This window comes from Megalobrama amblycephala, linkage group LG22, assembly GCF_018812025.1.
Source record: "Megalobrama amblycephala isolate DHTTF-2021 linkage group LG22, ASM1881202v1, whole genome shotgun sequence".
NCBI classification, from domain to species: domain Eukaryota; kingdom Metazoa; phylum Chordata; class Actinopteri; order Cypriniformes; family Xenocyprididae; genus Megalobrama; species Megalobrama amblycephala.
The window spans coordinates 1,116,849-1,138,372 of NC_063065.1; the positions used below are offsets into that span (position 1 = coordinate 1,116,849).

General features: G+C 36.1%; 1 protein-coding gene and 1 long non-coding RNA gene across 4 annotated transcripts; one reads left to right on the forward strand and one right to left on the reverse strand.

The window, feature by feature from the left end:
• Window positions 1-259: 259 nt before the first annotated feature.
• Window positions 260-19,789, reverse strand: LOC125258292. Of its 2 annotated transcripts, none has more exons than XR_007182575.1 (10): window positions 19,210-19,788; window positions 18,895-18,966; window positions 18,196-18,323; window positions 10,419-10,559; window positions 6,716-6,889; window positions 3,964-6,563; window positions 3,751-3,867; window positions 3,311-3,622; window positions 3,065-3,127; window positions 260-779 (listed from the first exon to the last, which is right to left on the reverse strand). It is a non-coding gene; the product is annotated as an uncharacterized LOC125258292 (long non-coding RNA). The 2 variants fall into 2 exon arrangements; XR_007182576.1 differs by lacking the exon at window positions 260-779 and adding an exon at window positions 2,519-2,835 and having other exon boundaries at window positions 19,210-19,789.
• LOC125258282 (myosin-7-like) lies at window positions 6,424-16,303 on the forward strand. Of its 2 annotated transcripts, XM_048175180.1 has the most exons (38): window positions 6,424-6,543; window positions 6,695-6,903; window positions 7,135-7,278; window positions 7,365-7,521; window positions 7,612-7,639; window positions 7,723-7,828; window positions 7,973-8,065; window positions 8,168-8,231; window positions 8,322-8,420; window positions 8,511-8,614; window positions 8,741-8,879; window positions 8,969-9,087; window positions 9,188-9,337; window positions 9,429-9,599; window positions 9,710-10,019; window positions 10,207-10,280; window positions 10,377-10,582; window positions 10,724-10,847; window positions 10,931-11,067; window positions 11,147-11,402; window positions 11,488-11,730; window positions 11,818-11,994; window positions 12,100-12,245; window positions 12,339-12,429; window positions 12,519-12,908; window positions 13,007-13,133; window positions 13,220-13,338; window positions 13,444-13,640; window positions 13,753-13,936; window positions 14,025-14,190; window positions 14,275-14,399; window positions 14,484-14,792; window positions 14,887-15,090; window positions 15,193-15,489; window positions 15,610-15,714; window positions 15,801-15,896; window positions 15,979-16,113; window positions 16,200-16,303. In XM_048175180.1, the coding sequence occupies exons 2-38, from the start codon at window positions 6,703-6,705 to the stop codon at window positions 16,218-16,220; spliced, it is 5,814 nt and encodes a 1,937-aa protein (XP_048031137.1). In that variant the 5' UTR covers window positions 6,424-6,543; window positions 6,695-6,702; the 3' UTR covers window positions 16,221-16,303. The 2 variants fall into 2 exon arrangements, with proteins under 2 accessions (XP_048031137.1, XP_048031136.1); XM_048175179.1 differs by having other exon boundaries at window positions 8,511-8,879.
• Window positions 19,790-21,524: the final 1,735 nt, after the last annotated feature.

Sequence of the window (21,524 nt, forward strand, 5' to 3'; positions counted from 1 at the left end):
TATTTGCCAAATGCAAAGCTTTTGGTATACCTTTCAGTTACAGGATATAAAAATCTATACAAATCCCTTACATATTTAAATCATAAACATATGTTAATGTAAATGTATTTTACTATTATACAGCCATCTTTGAGCCTTTAACTCACCCTTTTACCAAAACATAACCACTGTGCAGCCACTTCACAAAAATAAAAACGTAATATAGATATATTTACAGTGACCTTGATCTGAGTGATCTTAGTTACTATATGCATTTTGACAATGTACAAAATGTAACAGGCAGATAATGTACAGTCACAATAATTTATTTAAAACATGCCAAAATGAAGTATAAAAAATAGCCAAACAACTCATGTTCTACATTACCAGAACTCAGACAGCAAAATTTAATTTGTGTGAGTTACAGAATGAAACTGAAGTTGTTAATCGGTGCAAACATTCCCCTGATCCACATGTCCATCCTCCAAAGCATCGCGCTGCATCTCACTCAAACCATTACCAGTAACTCCAATTCAGTATGATGCAAATTACTAGTGACAGCCAATAAGGAGCCAATGACTTTTGACGTCACTGCCGCAAAATCTGTGCCGTAGTGTTTGACGCACCAATTTTGAAAGTTAAAATGGAAGCATAATGATTTTATTACAGAATACGAAACTTTTCCTCACACGGTGTTAATAACATACAACTCCTGAAGACTATGAATACAATGCACAAAATAATGTAATATGTTTATGATAGATGTATGGTGCGTTTTCATGTTATGGTGAGCAGCTGTCCTATGGGAAACAAAATAAAACTGAAATGATTAAGGGATGATTAAATGGTGACAGAGTGTTAATTTATTTTTTTACATTTTAAAGTTCAGGCTTGGGTAAGGTGATGGAATGTCTCGAAATGAGCTGAATTATGGCATAAGAAATCTCACACAGAACAGAATAAAATCATTAGAATGTCAAATAAGACATTTATTGATTTAATAGAATAAAATCATCCTATTCATTTCATGAAATTAATATTCTATAACCTTTTAAAAACTTTTGTACACTTCTTAAGTTGTTCATATGTAAAACTCTGATTTAAAATCACATACTGTATGTTCTTCTTTACCGACACTTTATACTAATATGCTAAATACGCTCATAACTTGTAACAGGAAGATCTATAAATGATATGAAACACGTTTACGTGTGATGAAGAGTTTACACTTTAGATTAGGAGATGCAGTTAGGGGATGCAGTAAGTGTTGTAAATGATTTATTCATGCATGTATACATCATATATAACATGTGTTGAACACTTAGTAGTGTGTACTGCAATGTAAGTGCTGACTGGTGTAAGTGCTGAGTATAGACCGCTGACTTCTCTGACACACATGGAGTCTTTAAACACTGTGCACCTGATATGAGCTTCAGTGGAGGGTAAAACCGGTTCACATCGGCCCTGTCCCACATGCCACCCTAAACAATTGTGGTCTTCCTAAAAGTCCACACATTCCTGATGTAATGCTGCTTTAACTGTCGGGAATAAGTCAAAAGCACCCTTCTGAAACCTAAAATGACAAATGGGACACCCTACAGTGTCCCTATGGACACATGCATGCGGCAGCCATTGTAAGTCCACAAGAAAGTGCATATGAAGTGTGCCATTTGGGACAGGGCCATTATTGCTAGATCCCAGAGACTCCACACAGAACCCAAGTCTGTGCTGATGAATGAAGGGATTTAACATATCCCACTGGAATCATTTGACTAATCATGCTTTTGAACACCAACAACTTCATGATACATCAATAAATTATTTACTGATGATTTACTAATGGTTTGTTCAATATTTGATCACTATTAACCTTTGTTTATGTGAGATGATACTAAAACAACTTTGACATAAATATTCCAATAATTAATAATATATCAAATAATAACTTATTAACTTATTATCTACTAATGATCTGTTTATTTTATTTACAAATTTTTTAAGATAACTTACAACACAAGTGATTTAAATGTATGCATATAACTTGTTAATCATTTATGAATGAATAGTCATGTTTTGTAAATGATTCATAATTAACTAATAAACTTATAACTGAACGTTACCATTAAGATATCAAAATACATTCTCAGTTATTAACCAAATTATAGTAATAAATCTCACAGAAACAAAATGTCACATTTCACCCCAAAAACAAAAGAAAAAAGACATTTTTCAAAGAAAAATAATCCTACTTTTAGGATGATGTTTTCATTAACTTCATTTGGATAACATCTGAATATATCAGCAATAAATAAATTAAGTACACATACTATAATGATAAAAATTTTGGTAACACTTTACAATAAAGGTTTCATTAGTTAATATTAATTAACTACTTTAGTTAACATGAACTAAGAATGAAAAATACTATAGCATTTATTAATCTTACTTAATGTTAATCTCAACATTTACTAATACATTATTAAAATCAAATGTTGTATTTGATAACATTAGTTAATGCACTGTGAACTAACATGAAAAAACAATGAACAGCTGGATTTTTATTAACATTAACAAAGATTAATCAATACTGTAACAAATATATTGCTCATTGTTAGTTCATGTTAGTTAATATATTAACTAATGTTAACAAATGAAACATTGCAAAGTGTTATCAAGATTTTGATTGTACTTTACAAGCATACTTTACATTTTCAATAGCATCCTATATCACAGCATTTTTTTTTCACATTATAGAAAGAAACTAGGAATTGAAAGGTTTCAATTTCTTTATGCAAACATTATTTCTTCTTTAAATTTTTGTGACGTATGACCCAGGCATTTTACCCTCAATGAAAACTGAAATGAAATGAAAATGAAATGAAGTTACAGAAAAATCTCTGAATTATCAATTTATGTCCTTTTACTGCTTTAATGGTTCTCCCCTATTATTATCATGTGATTGATTTTAGTTTGTTAAACAGATGAATTCAGTATTTATTAAATATGATATTTAAAACATTTTTTTCTGTGAATTACAACACTGTACAACAAAAAATCAAAAAGAAAAAGCATTCTTTTGCATTACCTTCATCTGTGCTTCAGTGATGTGTTCTCCTTCTCCTGCAGGGAGCAGAGTGTTTGTGTGTGGCTGAGTCGGGATAGAAAAACCAGTGACAAGAGAGTGAGGGAAAAAGATACATTTGCACAGCAGAGGTCAAAAGTCATGCCAGTTTGCCTAATGGAAGCATAATGTGTTCTTGTGGAGAACAAACAAATTTAGATAGATAGATAGACAGACAGATATAGGAGTGCATCATGCAAATATGAATACCTGTATTCTCTGATTCTCCCACTTCATCGTACAGCTGGCTCGAACAAGGGATAATGAACAAATGACAAGCAACTCAATCAAAGGAGCAAAGGATCACGGGACGTCTAGTGAACACTTGTCCAAGTAAATCAAGCAAACAGACCCCCTCGGTTGCCATTAATAGCCTGCTCAATGGTCATGAAGTACAATGGGTCAAGTCATTGACCTTTTGGTGAGCTGAGACGACAAAGGGCCTAAACAGCTGAGAATGAACCACCTCCGTCTCAGGGAGGAGTGTGGATCGGAATGTTCCACTTCGTCATAGCAAGACAGCTAAAGGAAAAGAGACAGGATGTTAAGGTTCTCCAGATCTCCTGTTAATCCAGAGTGAAGGTCTTAATGAGGCAATCATGCTGACTACAAAAATCAAGCAACATGCCACAAATAATTTCACATAAAACCTTGAGAAAACATCTTCTTGACCCAACACTCTGAGATGCTAATCAGAAATGATCACTGACCCCCATCACAGTGATGGATGGGTCCAACTGGCTGTTTGATGTTAAGACCTTCAAGACCTGTTAATAAGAAAAACAAACAGGCAGAATTAACTTACACATCCCTAAATATAGGTATACAAATATTTATTGATTATTAGGATATATGATACATACCTGCAAACTCAAAAGCGGTGAAAAAGGTGACGTTTATGAACTAAATAGTTGTCAGGGGCCAATATTTGTGATTTAAATATAGGCCTAAACATTTAAATTGTGGGTGTCATAAAATGGATTTATACATTCAATATTGAAGCACATGTTAAATACAAATACAATATGCAATAGCCTACAGTGCATATATTTATCAAAATGTTCCTCTTTAAGTTCATTTTTTAGTTTTTCGACATTGAGTGGCTTTTCTGAGGTAAATGTGACAGTATTTTATTTATTATAAATGTGACATTTTTACATGACGCCTTTTTATGGTTAAAACACTGATCGATCAATTACATGTGACATGATATGGATTTCATATCTACATGATTCACATAATTGACATATTTTGATTCAAAACAGTGAATTTCGCAGAAAAGCGACTAGTTTGACAGGTTTCACAGGTATGATGATAGGATGTTGTCTGATGATATACACAAATTGGAAACAGCAGTTCATGCAGGTTAAGAACATTTACTTTTTGGTGCATGACATAAAACCAAAATCAAGATATGGCTTAGTGCAATTATCAAATTGCAAAGACTGTGATTTTATTATTCTTACACACAAGCAGTTCATTATCCACCAGTATTAGTGTTGTAATTATGCAAGTGTATTGTGGAACAAAATATTATATTATTTTTTAAATACTCGTTTTTTTTGTTTTGTTTTTTTTGTTTGTTTTTTTTTTAGAAATTTTTATTCAGTAATATTATTTTATGCACATATTGATAATCACAAAATCTTGCCTAAATTATGCAGCCCTACAAACAAGCACAACAAACTTGAATTTATATTTAATTGTATTTTAAATTAAATCACAAATTTTATCAGACAAATAACAATTGGATTTCTTCCCTAAATCATGCAGCCATATTTTCTTTCCCCCCTTATTTTTGCTTTACTTTAGTTTCACTTGTTAATGATTAAATCTTTGTATTATGTCTAGCATGTTTATATGATTTATAATTAGTGAGACTGCAAGTTACAATCAGGAAACCTATACTATATAACACTTTACCGTGACCTTCAAAGCTTAGCGTGACAATTGGGTCAAGCAAACTTCACAGAAGGGTGCTATGAATGTGGTATTTTAGGACTCTGACAACTGACTAAAATAACAGGACTGTATATAACTCATAAGTATGCATGTTGTAACATCATTACTTCGATACTGAAGATGTTAAAAGGATCACATGTTGATCTTAATCCTTACGTTAAAAGATCCCAAGGTTCCTAATAAAAGATACATGCAAAAATTCACACCACAACATTTGCAGCACAATGAACAGCTGTTGCAGCCTCTCACACCGCAGAGGCCCCCGTATACAGCTGTCTGACCCTCTGCAGCGACTGTAAAGAAGCTGAGAAAATTCAGTATGGTTATCTTTGTCCTCAAGGATAGAGGGAAAACAATGGGATGTCAACAAGAAGAGCAAGAGGTTGAGGTCCAGCGGTACAAGCCGTGACAATTGAGCAGTAGATGATCTCGACCTTGCAAAGAAGACCAGCTGTTGGCTGTCCATCACCTCAATCTATAGACAGACCTGAATTATTTGTCACATCTTCTTTTATGCTACTGTTTCACTTGGCTGATATGACAGTCTCAAGCAATGACATATTAAAACATCTATAATGTGTGCAAAAGTTAAACATGATATCTCACAAAAAGTGTACGGACATTACTTTGACAAAAGGCTGATTGATCTTGAGCTGACAGAGGTATTTTAGATAAATAAAAATTAATTAACGTCTTATATAAGAGAATAACATCCCTAAGTAGTAACTCTTGAACAAATTTTAAAATCTGTCAAGCTTTAATTTTCATTGGATACACTGCATGTGTCAGCTCTTGCAAAGCTTGTCTTTCTGAGAAAAAAAAAAAACAATGGAGAGGCTGAGCATGTTACAAAAAAAATTCTTGTGACATACCATGACAGATTCACATTGCTCAGATGTCAAGAGGTGTCCTGCTCATTGAGGAAGGGATCCAAAATAGACAACTGTTGTTCTTGTTGACCTGAGACAACATTGTAAAAGGAGTTCCTGATTAGGATGGTGTGGATGAATCTTTTAAGCAACATGGGTGTTCTTTTGTCCTTCCTCCCAAAAGCCTATTGTTACATCACACCATATATGTCAACTGCCGTTGAACATCCTATGCCATCCAATCATTTGAAGGTTTATTTAGCAGGACCAGGGTGGGGCATCCACGACAAACCACCATTTTGGGATCAGTGACTCCCTTTAAAAAGGTAGCATCAACTCTGGAGTGACACAACACACAGGACATCCTGAGGTAAGAACCAAAGATCCTCCAAACAGAAAGACCAAGGAAGATCTCCTGGAACTCACAAAAACCTCTTCCAAAAGCTGACACAATAAGATAAATCCATTACAAGTTTAGGTGTAGGGATTTTTTCTGATAAGTAACAACTAAAATCACATCCGTGATCTCAAACGCTAATGACTCTTTTGTTTCGTCCTTAGCGTAACACCGGCTCTTGCAGATTTAGGGAACAGAGTTTTGACAAACACAAGGTGAGAAGTTTTGCATCTACCTGAAAAATATGAAATGCATTTGATTATCATTTCGGTAACTGGAATGCCAATTATATGTCACACTTGTTATGAGTGCTTCAGTGCAGTTTTTGTCAAAGGACATTATATTTATGAGACTGTAAACTTCTAGATTTCAGAATGGGTGACTCACAAATGGCAGAGTTTGGGTCTGCCGCATCCTTCCTGCGGAAGTCAGACAAGGAGCGTCTGGAGGCCCAAACTCGCCCCTTCGACATGAAGAAAGAGTGCTTTGTGCCCGACCCTGAGGTTGAGTACGTCAAAGCCTCCATCACCAGCAGAGATGGTGACAAAGTCACTGTTGACACTGAATTTGGAAAGGTAAGGATGCCTTGATTATCAGTTAGATGTGCTTATGCGAGCAACACTTGTAATTTGTTCAGAAAAAGCTAAAATATATGTAAAATAATTTATATAAAAGTAGCAATGTGGAATACATACAGAAAATGCTTTAGATTTGCATTTTAGCTGGCAAAAAACAAAATGGTTAGGATATTATCATAATCATAGAAAGCTATTAAAAGACACTAATTGATTTTCTCTGTTCAACAGACAGTAACAGTGAAGGATGTAGATGTTCACCCCCAGAACCCGCCGAAGTTCGATAAAATTGAGGACATGGCGATGTTCACCTTCCTGCACGAGCCTGCTGTGCTGTTTAACCTCAAAGAGCGTTACGCAGCCTGGATGATCTATGTGAGCGATGAACATTGATTTATAATGAATTTACTGCCAGTAAATGTGTATAATTGTACTGAACCTATTCATTTGTCACATTACAGACCTATTCAGGGCTGTTCTGTGTCACTGTCAACCCCTACAAGTGGCTGCCAGTGTACGATTCCGTTGTGGTCAAAGCCTACAGAGGCAAGAAAAGGACTGAAGCTCCCCCTCACATCTTCTCCATCTCTGACAATGCCTACCAGTACATGCTGTCAGGTTAGAAATGTCTTTCACATCTATTCAACTAAACAAAATAACAAAACAAAAAATATTATTATATATAAAATGTTTTCTTTCACCCAACAGACAGAGAGAACCAGTCTGTCCTGATCACGTAAGTCATTTCAGCCTCAATTCTTTATTAAATTTTCTTAATGCATTTAAAATGATGAAAATGTCTATCCTTTATACACACAGTGGAGAATCCGGTGCTGGAAAGACTGTGAACACCAAGAGAGTCATCCAGTATTTTGCCAGCATTGCTGCTGTATCTGGGAAAAAGGATGCAGCTTCTGAGAAGAAGGTGAATATAGCCACAAAGCTACCTGCACAAATTAATTTCAAATATATTTTTGTATAAAATCTTTTTACAAGACAAAATTATCTTGTAGGTAGCCTGCATTTATTGTTCATTTGTGGATTTTGTAATGATATTGTTTGTTTATAGGGTACCCTGGAAGATCAAATCATCCAAGCTAACCCTGCCTTGGAGGCCTTTGGCAATGCCAAGACCATCAGAAATGACAACTCCTCCCGTTTTGTAAGTGCTCCCTTATAACTGAGAATGTATTGTGTCCAAATAGTGTAAACTGGATATAAGTAGCAATAATAATTATGTGATTTTATTCTTATAACCAAACAGGGTAAATTCATCCGAATTCACTTTGGTGTGAGTGGAAAATTGGCTTCCGCAGATATTGAGACTTGTGAGTATGCTTTATTTTATCCCAACTATGGTTGGACAACTATAATACATACAAATACAGCAATTATTTTATGAATATTTCATAATGTAGATCTCCTGGAGAAGTCTCGTGTCACTTATCAGCTCAAGGCTGAGAGAGACTACCACATCTTCTACCAGATTCTGTCTCAGAAGAAACCAGAACTATTAGGTACGTTATGATGTGGAATAAGATTTATAACTTTAAATGCAAACCAAATGTGTCTACATACTGTATCTAACTGATGCCCACTCTTTACAGAGATGCTGCTCATCACAGCAAACCCTTATGACTATGCCTACATCTCCCAAGGAGAGACACAAGTGGCATCTATTGATGATGCTGAAGAGCTGATGGCCACTGATGTTAGTGACTTATACCTATATAACAAACAAAATATACATAAATTACAACCACTGAGAAGTACTACAAAATGTGTAAGAAAAAGTAGACTAATCTTATTGCTTTGTCATGCTATTTTCAAACTACAGGAGGCCTTCGATGTGCTGGGCTTCACTACAGATGAAAAGGTTGGCATCTACAAGCTGACTGGTGCCATCATGCACTTTGGTAACATGAAGTTCAAGCAAAAGCAAAGAGAGGAACAGGCTGAGTCTGATGGGACTGAAGGCAAGTGATGTTAATTATTACCACACTGCCACTGGTGACTTTTTGATAAATGCTTCTAAATTTTAAACAAACATTTTTTTCTTCACAAGATGCTGACAAAGTCGCATACCTGATGGGCCTGAACTCTGCTGATCTCCTCAAGGGTTTGTGCCACCCAAGAGTCAAAGTAGGAAATGAGTGGGTCACCAAGGGACAGAATGTCCAGCAGGTGAAGAAACTTCATATTCTGAAAAATTTATAGCTTTGCAATCATGTTATAGAAATAAAAAATGCAAAATCCATTTTTAATGTACGTTCACTCTTTTCAGGTGTACTACTCTATTGGTGCTCTGGCAAAGTCAGTGTACGAGAAGATGTTCCTCTGGATGGTTGTGAGAATCAACCAATCCCTGGACACCAAACAGCCTCGCCAGTACTTCATTGGTGTGCTGGACATTGCTGGATTTGAGATCTTTGATGTAAGCTGAAATCAACTGATTATTGTTATTCAAGATCAAATCCAACAAGCATTGCAGCCCATTGTGATTATACAATATATTCCACCTGCAGTTCAACACCTTTGAGCAGCTGTGCATCAACTTCACTAATGAGAAGTTGCAGCAGTTCTTCAACCACCACATGTTTGTGCTGGAGCAAGAGGAATACAAGAAGGAAGGCATTGAGTGGGAGTTTATTGACTTTGGCATGGACTTGGCGGCTTGCATTGAGCTTATTGAGAAGGTACGTTTATGTGCATAAAAATTATAAACATTATCATGTGTACTTTTTGTGTTTTCTGTTTATCATATTACTTACACTAAATTTTTTACATTATATTTTGTTCTCTGCAGCCCATGGGTATCATGTCCATCCTTGAAGAGGAGTGCATGTTCCCCAAAGCCAGTGATGCAACATTTAAAGCTAAGCTTTATGACAACCATTTGGGGAAAAATCCTACTTTCCAGAAGCCCAGGATTATCAAGGGTAGACCAGAGGCCCATTTTGCTCTGGTTCACTATGCTGGCACTGTTGACTACAATATTTCCAACTGGCTGGTGAAGAACAAGGACCCTCTCAATGAGACTGTGGTCGGACTTTTCCAAAAGTCTACCGTGAAGATGTTGTCTATTCTATTTGCTGGATATGCTGGGGCTGACTCAGGTGTGTACTGATCTTCAGTATAGATTATTCTACATATATATATATATATATATATATATATATATATATATATATATATATATATATATATATATATACACACTGTATTTTGTTTTGGGTCTAAACTATGGTGTGTCAGAATAATATAAGCTAAAACATTTTCTTTTACATTTCCCATTGGTTTTAGCCCAAGACTCCAAGGGAGGTAAAGGTGGTAAAAAGAAGGGTTCTTCTTTCCAAACTGTGTCAGCCCTCCATAGGGTATGGAATATTGCAACAAGTTGTCAAAACAAAAAGAAATATGTTCACAACAAAAGTATAGAAAATTGCTTACCTTATAACATTTTTTAATCATAGGAGAACTTGAACAAGCTGATGACCAACTTGAGGTCAACTCACCCTCACTTTGTGCGCTGCCTCATCCCCAATGAGACTAAGACTCCTGGGGCGATGGAGAATCCTCTGGTCATGCACCAGCTGCGCTGTAACGGTGTGCTGGAGGGCATCAGGATCTGCAGAAAGGGATTCCCCAACAGGATCCTGTATGGAGATTTCAAACAACGGTTAGTATGAAACCAAATGGCTTTCATGTCTTACAAAATTTTATGTATGACTCCAAGTTATTGCAAGTTGTAAATTTAAGCATTTGCTAGAATAAAAATAAATACATATAAAAAATAATTGTTAATGTGTTTTTTTAATAGATACCGCATCCTAAATCCTGCTGCTATCCCTGAGGGGCAGTTCATTGATAACAAGAAGGGTGCAGAAAAACTTCTGGGCTCTCTGGACATCGATCACAACCAGTACAAGTTAGGACATACTAAGGTATTTTTATATTAACATTAACTTTTTCCAAAGCCACTTTTCCATTGTCACACTTTTGACACAAAATGCTTTACTATTTTCAGGTCTTTTTCAAGGCTGGTCTTCTGGGTACTCTTGAGGAGATGCGAGATGACCGTCTTGCACTTATTATAACTGGAATTCAGTCCAGGGCTCGTGGTTTTCTATCAAGAATTGAGTTCCAGAAAATTGTGGAAAGAAGGTTAGATTTTAGCTCTTTAATATATTCTCTAAGTTACATTTAAAATGCAAGACTGAACATTTTTATGTAATATCTACAGAGATTCTTTGTTGGTGATCCAGTGGAATGTACGTGCTTTCATGGGTGTCAAGAATTGGCCCTGGATGAAGCTCTACTTCAAGATCAAGCCTCTGCTGAAAACTGCAGAGACTGAGAAAGAAATGGCCAACATGAAGGAGGAATTCACCAAGTTGAAGGAGGCTTATGCCAAATCTGAAGCCCGCAAAAAGGAGCTTGAGGAAAAGATGGTTTCTCTTCTCCAAGAGAAGAACGACCTGCAGCTTTCAGTGCAGTCTGTAAGTCCACATGGAAATAAAACTGCTTTTAATTTTTTTCACAATTCAAAAAATAAAAAAAAACTTGTTTTCCCTTCTCTGATAGGAACAAGATAATCTTGCAGATGCTGAGGAGAGATGTGAGGGTCTGATAAAGAGTAAAATCCAGCTTGAGGCCAAAGTCAAAGAGCTGACTGAGAGACTGGAGGATGAAGAAGAAATGAATGCAGAATTGGTTGCAAAGAAACGAAAGCTGGAGGATGAATGTTCTGAGCTCAAGAAGGACATTGATGATCTTGAGCTCACTCTGGCCAAAGTAGAGAAAGAGAAACATGCCACTGAGAACAAGGTCAGTTTTCAACACTGAACATGTTTAGTGATGCTAGAATGGTGTGTTAAGAGTTCCTTGATAAAATGATTTTTCACATTTCTACAGGTTAAAAACCTGACAGAAGAGATGGCAGCTTTGGATGAGATCATCGCTAAGCTGACCAAGGAGAAGAAAGCTCTTCAGGAGGCCCATCAGCAAACGCTGGATGACCTCCAGAGTGAGGAAGACAAAGTCAACACGCTTACCAAAGCCAAAGCCAAGCTGGAGCAACAAGTCGATGATGTGAGTACAATAAAATCTCACAATAAACATATTGGCAAAATTTTACTTTAAATGTGTGATATGTTTTGCAAAACAATGTTAATTAATTATATTTTATATAATAAGCTTGAGGGATCCTTGGAGCAAGAAAAGAAGCTACGCATGGACCTTGAGAGGGCAAAGAGAAAGCTGGAGGGTGATTTAAAATTGACCCAGGAGAGCATTATGGACTTGGAAAATGATAAACAACAAATGGAGGAGAAGCTGAAGAAGTATGAACATGTCAAACATTTCATCCTAGAATTAAAAATAAATAAATAAATAAGAAATGAAATATAATCAATCTTTCTGATATTACCTTAAAGGAAGGACTTTGAAATTGGCCAGCTCAACAGCAAAATTGAGGATGAACAAGCCCTTGGTGCCCAGCTCCAGAAGAAACTGAAGGAGCTGCAGGTATGTTTAAACCAAAGTTAAATCAAATAAAAGAATCATTTAAATTTACTATGATTCATATCAAAACTTTCAATTTATCCCATTTCTAGGCTCGTATTGAAGAGCTTGAGGAAGAGCTGGAGGCTGAGAGAGCTGCTCGTGCTAAAGTTGAGAAACAGAGAGCCGATCTGTCTAGAGAACTGGAGGAGATCAGTGAGAGGCTGGAGGAGGCTGGTGGAGCCACCGCTGCCCAGATTGAGATGAACAAGAAACGTGAAGCTGAGTTCCAGAAACTGCGCAGAGACCTTGAAGAGGCCACTCTGCAACATGAGGCCACTGCAGCTACACTGAGGAAGAAACATGCAGACAGTGTGGCTGATCTGGGAGAGCAGATTGACAACCTCCAGAGAGTGAAGCAGAAGCTGGAGAAAGAGAAGAGTGAACTGAAGTTAGAGCTTGATGATGTGGTCTCCAACATGGAACATATCGTCAAAGCAAAGGTTTGTAGCAAAACAGAAATGTATGTCACTAAGACAGATTATGTGAAACTACAATTTAAAATCAATATAATTTACTTACTCAATTTATTTTATATTAGAGCAACCTGGAGAAAATGTGCAGAACTCTGGAAGACCAGATGAGTGAGTACAGAGCCAAGGCTGAGGAAGGTCAGCGCACAATCAATGATTTCACCATGCAAAAAGCCAAGCTGCAAACTGAAAATGGTAAGAACACAAAATATAGCAACTTTTCTTAATAAAACTTTTAGTTTTGAAATGAATATTTGTTATACCTTTTTCTGGCATTTCAGGTGAACTCTCCAGACAGCTTGAGGAGAAAGACTCCCTGGTGTCTCAGTTAACCAGAGGCAAGCAGTCCTACACTCAGCAAATTGAAGACCTCAAGAGACAGCTAGAAGAAGAAATCAAGGTTTGTTTTGGAGATCCATAATGCTTTTCTAGAAGTTGAATCTTTTTTGTTACATAGTAGGGCAACAGAAATCACCTCAAAGCAACTGGCTATTTTTCTGTTCAGGCTAAGAATGCCCTGGCCCATGCAGTTCAGTCTGCTCGTCACGATTCTGATCTGCTGAGGGAGCAGTTTGAGGAAGAGCAAGAAGCCAAGGCTGAGCTGCAGCGTAGTCTGTCCAAGGCAAACTCTGAAGTGGCTCAGTGGAGAACCAAGTATGAAACTGATGCCATCCAGAGGACTGAGGAGCTGGAGGATGCTAAGTAAGAACCAGGGAATATGCTATTTGGTTTTCAGATGTTTATTTACAAATTCCTCTAATTTGTTTTAATATTGCTAATCGGACCTTAAAATATCCTTGCTTGACACAATTAGAAAAAAATTGGCTCAGCGTCTCCAAGAAGCAGAAGAAGCTGTGGAAGCGGTCAATGCTAAATGCTCCTCTCTTGAGAAGACCAAGCACAGGCTGCAGAATGAGATTGAAGATCTCATGGTGGATGTGGAGAGATCTAATGCTGCTGCTGCTGCTCTGGACAAAAAGCAAAGAAACTTTGACAAGGTAATACACAGATTTAATATTTAATAATTGAATATGTATTACTTTTGTCTTTCATAATTAATTAAACACCTAAATAATGCCTAATCAGGTTTTGGCTGAGTGGAAGCAGAAGTATGAGGAGTCTCAGACTGAACTAGAAAGTGCCCAGAAAGAGTCTAGATCTCTCAGCACTGAACTCTTCAAACTGAAGAACTCCTATGAAGAAGTTCTGGATCAACTTGAGACCATGAAGAGAGAGAACAAGAACCTTCAAGGTAACTATATTTTGGTTACCTGCAGAGTTAACAGATGTTATATTCTGCATATCTTTCCTTAACAGTTATTTTTCTCTTTAACAGAGGAAATTTCTGACCTCACTGAGCAACTTGGAGAGTCAGGAAAAAGCATCCATGAGCTGGAGAAAATTAGAAAGCAGCTGGAGCAGGAAAAAGCAGAAATCCAGACAGCCTTGGAGGAAGCTGAGGTAACCCTTGATTATAATTTCTTTTTTGTTCACATAAGGCTGATTTTGGACAAAGCACTTACAAAATTTCTTTCACATTAAAAGGGCTCACTTGAACATGAGGAAGGAAAGATTTTGAGAGCTCAACTGGAGTTCAATCAAGTAAAGGCTGATATTGAACGTAAGCTGACAGAGAAAGATGAAGAGATGGAGCAGGGCAAGAGGAACCAGCAGAGAGTGGTGGATACCTTGCAGAGCTCACTGGAATCAGAGACTCGCAGCAGGAATGAAGCTCTCAGACTGAAGAAGAAGATGGAGGGAGACCTCAATGAGATGGAGATTCAGCTCAGCCAGGCTAACAGACAGGCAGCAGAAGCCCAGAAGCAACTTAAGGGTCTTCATGGACATCTCAAAGTATGACAAATCTTCAAATCAAGATTTTATGATGCTTAGTTGAAATCCAACATTGTTCTTCAGTCTTTTCATTTATAAAACTTGTACTTTACAGGATGCCCAACTGCAACTAGATGATGCTCTTCGTGGTAATGATGATCTCAAAGAGAACATCGCCATCGTGGAGAGACGCAACAATCTGCTGCAGGCTGAACTGGATGAGCTGAGATCCATGGTGGAACAGACTGAGAGAGGAAGGAAACTGGCTGAGCAGGAACTGCTGGATGTCAGTGAGAGAGTTCAGCTCCTGCATGCCCAGGTAATACATTTCAAATATTTACACATGCGATCAGTTTACTCAACTATCATTACATTCACCAGTGAACTTTGATCTTAAACGGTATAAACTATCTTGATGCAGAACACCAGCTTGCTGAATCAAAAGAAGAAGCTGGAGGGAGATAATACTCAGCTTCAGACTGAGGTTGAGGAGGCAGTGCAGGAGTGCAGGAATGCTGAGGAAAAAGCCAAGAAGGCCATCACTGATGCTGCCATGATGGCTGAGGAGCTGAAGAAGGAGCAGGACACCAGTGCTCATCTGGAGCGCATGAAGAAGAACATGGAGCAGACCATCAAGGACCTGCAGCACCGTCTGGATGAAGCTGAGCAGATCGCCATGAAGGGTGGCAAGAAGCAGGTCCAGAAACTGGAGGCCAGGGTAAGTTTCTTAAACTCAGTTCTTAATGCATTTTATATTCTTACATTTTGTAAAGACAATTATTCATGAATATTTGTGTTCAGATTTTGGTACATTTATAGTCATTTTCTGTTTTGGTAGGTGAGAGAGCTGGAAAATGAGGTGGAGCTTGAACAAAGAAAGGCTAGCGAGTCTGTGAAAGGAGTCCGTAAATATGAGCGACGCATCAAGGAGCTCACCTACCAGGTCACATTCTTTGACATACAAATAAATGCATTTTTATTCATACCATAATTCATACCAGTGAAGTCATTTTGTATCCTGTTTTTCAGACTGAAGAGGACCGTAAGAATCTGGCTCGCCTGCAGGATCTGGTGGACAAACTCCAGCTGAAGGTCAAAGCCTACAAGAGATCTGCTGAAGAGGCTGTAAGTAAACAATGTCACTCATATACTGAAGTATTGGTGTCTCTGTATTATTTTTTTACAATGTTTTTCATTGTTTTTTTAGGAGGAACAGGCCAATGTGAACCTGGGCAAGTTCCGTAAGCTGCAGCATGAGCTGGATGAGGCAGAGGAGAGGGCTGATATTGCTGAATCTCAGGTCAACAAACTTAGAGCCAAGAGTCGTGATTCAGGATCCAAGGTAAAACATTTTTATCCACTTAAACATTGTAATTTAGTACAACATAGATTGCAATGACACTTTCTTTTTTTGCTCTTTTATTACAGAAAGGACATGATGAAGAGTAATCCTCCACTATAAAGATTCTGTGTGCTGTGAAGCCATGTTCATGTATTGATTCTGATGTAGCAATAAAAACTGCAATTATGAATTCTTATGTCTGTGCCTTTCCTTCCCTATATGCAGTGCAAAAGTGGGCATTAAAGGTGGGGAAAGAAAAAAAACCCAAAACAAATAATTTAAATCTATTAAGTAAATAAGTCAAATGGTTCGAAGAGTAAGCTCTACAAAATGTGTGGGTTTCATACAGTATATATGAAGAATAAAGCAAGCTATTCAATTAATTTCACTTTGCAAACACTGATTTATGGTTCACAAAATTAGGACAAATACATCACTCTATTCAGTGTTTAGTCATGACTCTTTTTCTGCCTTTGAATGGATATCAATTCACATCACTTTAGTTATTCTGACTGTATTTGAGCCATTTAAATATCATTCTGTTTTGTAAATAATAATACAAATAAAAAAAAAGTATTTCTGCCCATTTGAAAAAAAAAAGAAAAATTGGGTAACACTTTATTTTAGTGTCCTTGTTACATGTACTTACTCCAGTAATAACAGTAAATTTTGCATAATTACATGCAACCAAACCCTAAAGTAAGTAGTTAATTTTTATTACTCAGTACTTAAATGTATAATTGCACTGTAACAAGGACACCTTAAAATAAAGTGTACCCAAAAAATGTTGTGCTACTTGTGTTCCATATGTCAGCATATGGTAGGGTGACCAGACGTCCCCGTTTTCTGGGGACAGTCCCGGTTTTTGGTGTTCTGTCCCCGGAAATGTCCCCGTTTTACAGCTTGTTCAAAACAACCCGCAAATACATGCAAAAAAGCTGACCAACATACAGCAGCCTGTTAGTTATCGGAGCAATCGTGTAGTGATTAAGTTCACCAACAGAGGGGGCTGTGCAGCCACACTGTTACACTTGAAGGACGAAACCTGGACCAGGGCGTCGTCAATTATAAAAAGAAACGGTTTCAAGGTAATAACATACAGAGTGCAGGATTGTTTTGCACAATTTTAAACGTCCCCAAAAGTTCTGCAGTTACAACGCAGTAATTTCCACACACACATCTTAACTATATCACGTGGTGAAGGTACACAGATATGAATAGAATAAAATAATAATAATAATAATAAAATAATAAATAATAATACACTCGAAACTTTGTGCTTAAAATGTCTAAAATGCAATAGTTAAAATTTGTTGAAAGTTAAAAATAGGGCGTACAGTAAACAGCTTGTGAAAATGAGAACATTAAATTCAATAATAAATGTTAAAAATATTTGTTAAATGTCATTTTATTTATCTTATCTTATATTTGTGTTGTTTTATTTTGTAATCTGCCTTTGTAAAGTCATACTTTTGTTATAATAGGCATATTGTTTTGGACTGCTTTTGGTTACTATTAATAGTTTTTTGGTGAATTATATTAAAACCAGACCAAAAACCCCAATATTAATAGATAATAACAAATGAAACTTCGGTGATATTTTGACCACTCAAATAGGAAATGTCCCCGGTTTCCATTTAAAAAATCTGGTCACCTTACCATATGGCCGTATGCTAATATGTGAATAATAACTATATATATATATATATTTTTTTTTATAGCCTACTATTGTTAATTTATAACATAACATTTTTTTTTTTTGAGTATATGTATGTGCAATTACACGTTGTCATACAAACAAGTCACTAACTTACTCTATACATCACAGTTCGGTTCCTTGTTCATTTCGAATCAAATTTACCTGGAAGACTTGTGGTTCAGTGAAGGATTCACTGACTGGATGACTGATTCAAAACGAGTCTGTTTTCTGAATCATTTTAATAGAGGAAAAGAACCTATTCATAAGAGTCTTTTCCGCAAATAAGAAATCAACACTGGAACTTGATGAATAAATCTCTTATAAACACACAATATTTCAACACTTTAAACTATTTTACAACATTTCTATTGTATGTACCTTACCTTTGTAATGTTAAATCGCGACCTGTGTCCACTGGTGTCGTGATGATAGATTTAACTGTGTGTAGCTCAGGAGAAAACATTTCTTCCTTTAATTTGACATTTGTGGATTTCCCTCAAGTGAAAATAGCCTGTGATAAATATATGTTTGAATAAAAATATTTTATGCATATTCTGTTGTATTTATTTATGCCAGTACTTGTAATTTGATCATTTGTTCCTATTTTATTACTTATTATTTACTTGTCTAGCATTATTTAAAATTTAAGTGAGTTAAAATTTAAGTTGAACCACTGAAAAAATCCTTAGCATTGAGCCCTTATAACAAATCTCAAAACAATTTTTTTTTTTTTTTTGAGCATATGTATGTGTAATTACATGTTGTCATAAAAACCAGTGCAGTCACTAGTCACCTGGGAAATGACTTGTGGTTCAGTGAAGGATTCACTGACTGGGTGACTGATTCAAAACGAGTCTGTTTTCTGAATAATTTTAACAGACGAAAAGAACCTATTCATAAGAGTCTTTTCCTCGAATAAGAAATCAACTCTGGCACTTGACGAATAAATCTCATATAAACGCACAATGTTTCAACACTTGTTGACTAGATTTTAAACTATTTTACAACATTTCTATCGTATGTACCTTACCTTTGTGAATCGCGGCCTGTGTCCTGGTGTTGTGATGATAGATTTAACTTACTGTGTGTAGCTCAGGAGAAAGCGTTTCTTCATTTAATTTGACATTTGTGGATTTCCATCAAGTGAAAACAGCCTGTGATAAATATATTTGTTTTAATAAAAATATTTTATACACAATATAGGCCTATTCAGTCTTTCTAAGGTTAACACAGTCAAATCACGGATCAATTGAAGTAAAATTCACATCTTTATGGCGATCAGTTTGTCACCTCATCAATAGTATATTGTTAGCAACATTTTACCACATAATCAAGCACTTTATTAAACACTTAATTTAGTTCTAAGCAAAGAGACGGTGTAAAAAATCGTTACGTACCGTGACCACAATTTCGTCTGCTTAATCTTCTGAATAAAAACGAGTTATTAAACTTTAAAACTGTAAAAAAAAATGAATATATACATAAAAGTTGTTCCGAATATCAACTCAAAACATGTACTTTGAGTATTATATCGTCAAAATTCATCTTTAGAAATCTGAGGAGAAAATTCAGCGACGGTTATTGAGATTCCCGCTCTCGCATGATGACGCGATGCACACAGACTGCGCCTGCAGAAGACTGACGTCACGTGACGTGACTACTGTCTTATATTGTATTAAATACTATTGTATTAAATTTTTCTCATATTTAATTAAGTTTGCATCGTTGATTCTGTAATTTTCTGCTTTGAAACAATCCGTAAAGCACTGTAGAAATTAAGGTGACCTGACACACGTTTGTTTATAGTACAGTATAGGCTATTATTAACCCCAAAAATCAGTAAACATCAAGTGAAACTGGAGCACATACAAGATGCTTGGGCAAAAATGTATCAAAATGTATTTTAAAATAAAATACCAAATACCTTAATTTTAAGTGTATCAAAATAAACTACAAAATACAGCAGCCATACCATGTATCAAAATAAACTACTGTATTTTTGTACTTTTAAAATCCTAAAAAATACTTTTACAAGGGAGCATGAAATTTCTTCGCAAACCTTCCATCAATTGGCCTATTTGATCGATCCCTTCACCATTACACTGACTCAGGTGATTGAGTAAACAATGTTTGATAGCACCAGCTTTTCTCTGCCCCAGTCATGCAATAAATTTGATATATGCAACAAGTTAAAGGCACAATATGTAGGATTTTAAGATTAATATATCCAAAAACCACTAGAACATTGTTATATGTTTTGTTGACTTGTGTACATTTTTTCCAAATGTTTTCAAGATTGTTTAAATCCAGAGAAATAAGCAATTTTAACCAGGACACGGGCCTTATCCGTGCATCTCCTATCATTGACATTATACCCTCAATTCCCGGTTTTATTAGGTATAGACCACGGAAACATCAAAGACGCATATATTATATGTTTTATTAGACAGATGAGGAACTGTTTAGAATCATTCATCGACAGAAACTATGTTATATAGCTTCTTGTTTAAATCTCGTTTTCTTGATTTACAGTGAGTACCATGTTTTACCATGACTAATATCGAGCTAGCTTACTGCAGTGTGTAACAAGTGTCTCTTCTGCCCAAGTCCCATTCCGATTCTTTTCCACTGGCTGTAGACGTGAAGACAACACCTCCCATGATTCCACAAAATCAAGGATAAGCGACTGAATAAGGACCTCTAGCAGCGAAAATGTATTATTGTGGCTTTAACAGATCAAATATTGACATATCCCTGTGATCTCCCAAGGTTACTTTTAAAGTAACCAACAGTTTAATGTTTAACCATTTGTGAATGACTCATAATTGTATCCTAATTTAGTTACATGGTGTTTGGTAACAAAGGGCCTACTTTGCATCAGCAACACTGACTCAATGACAAGTCATTCATAAGAAGACAACTGATGGCACCTGTATTCATAGCAAATAGTTTCTAACTAACATTTGATTGTTTATCATAAATATAGGGGGCTGCTGCTCGGTATAATAGTTTTCAAGAGCATCATGTAAATTGGTAAACTATTTAGCCTAGGCTACTAAAACAAACACCAAAACTTAACATCTGTTCAGATCTCAAAAAGTCTGGGCAAACTACTGATTAGGTACCAATCAGAGGATGCATTTTTGTGATGTCATCATGTAGACTTCTTACAAAGTATTTTACAGTATTTTAAAACTATACAAAAATACAAAACAAAGTATTTTGATACAAAATGCAAAGCCATTTTCATCAGCCCTATCAAATACAAATTACAAAATACTATTTTGTATTTGAAAAACATGTATCATAAATACCGCCAATCCTTGATGCTTGGAATATAAGAACAAACACAACCAACAGAAGGTTTTAAACACTTTATTTTATTTAATGTTTAATAATCACATCATAGTTAACAATTAACCACAATAAACACCTCATTCAAACCAAAAATATAATGAAATTCAATTTTCATGGAAAAACTCAAAAACAAAGGAAAACAAACCAACAAAAACCTTGCAAATGATGAGAGTCTGGCAAACAGTCTCACCTGGTTTCTGCTCTCTGAATGATCTATTCGTATCAGCTTACAGCTTCTTACTGCATCACAAGAAGAAACCAAATCTACTGCACATTAATGTCATGTTTCTTTAGCTTCAATGTTACTTTAGGGTTGTACATCTTTTTGTTCCAGGGCAACATCTCTCCCAGATTA

Excerpts from the sequence above, each read along its gene's own strand:
- LOC125258282 (XM_048175179.1), top strand. The coding sequence starts at position 6,703 with ATGGGTGACTCACAAATGGCAGAGTTTGGGTCTGCCGCATCCTTCCTG. Across the intron at positions 12,430-12,518 it reads AGAAACTGAAGGAGCTGCAG|GCTCGTATTGAAGAGCTTGA; the intron begins GTATGTTTAAAC and ends TCCCATTTCTAG. Across the intron at positions 13,937-14,024 it reads AGCAAAGAAACTTTGACAAG|GTTTTGGCTGAGTGGAAGCA; the intron begins GTAATACACAGA and ends ATGCCTAATCAG.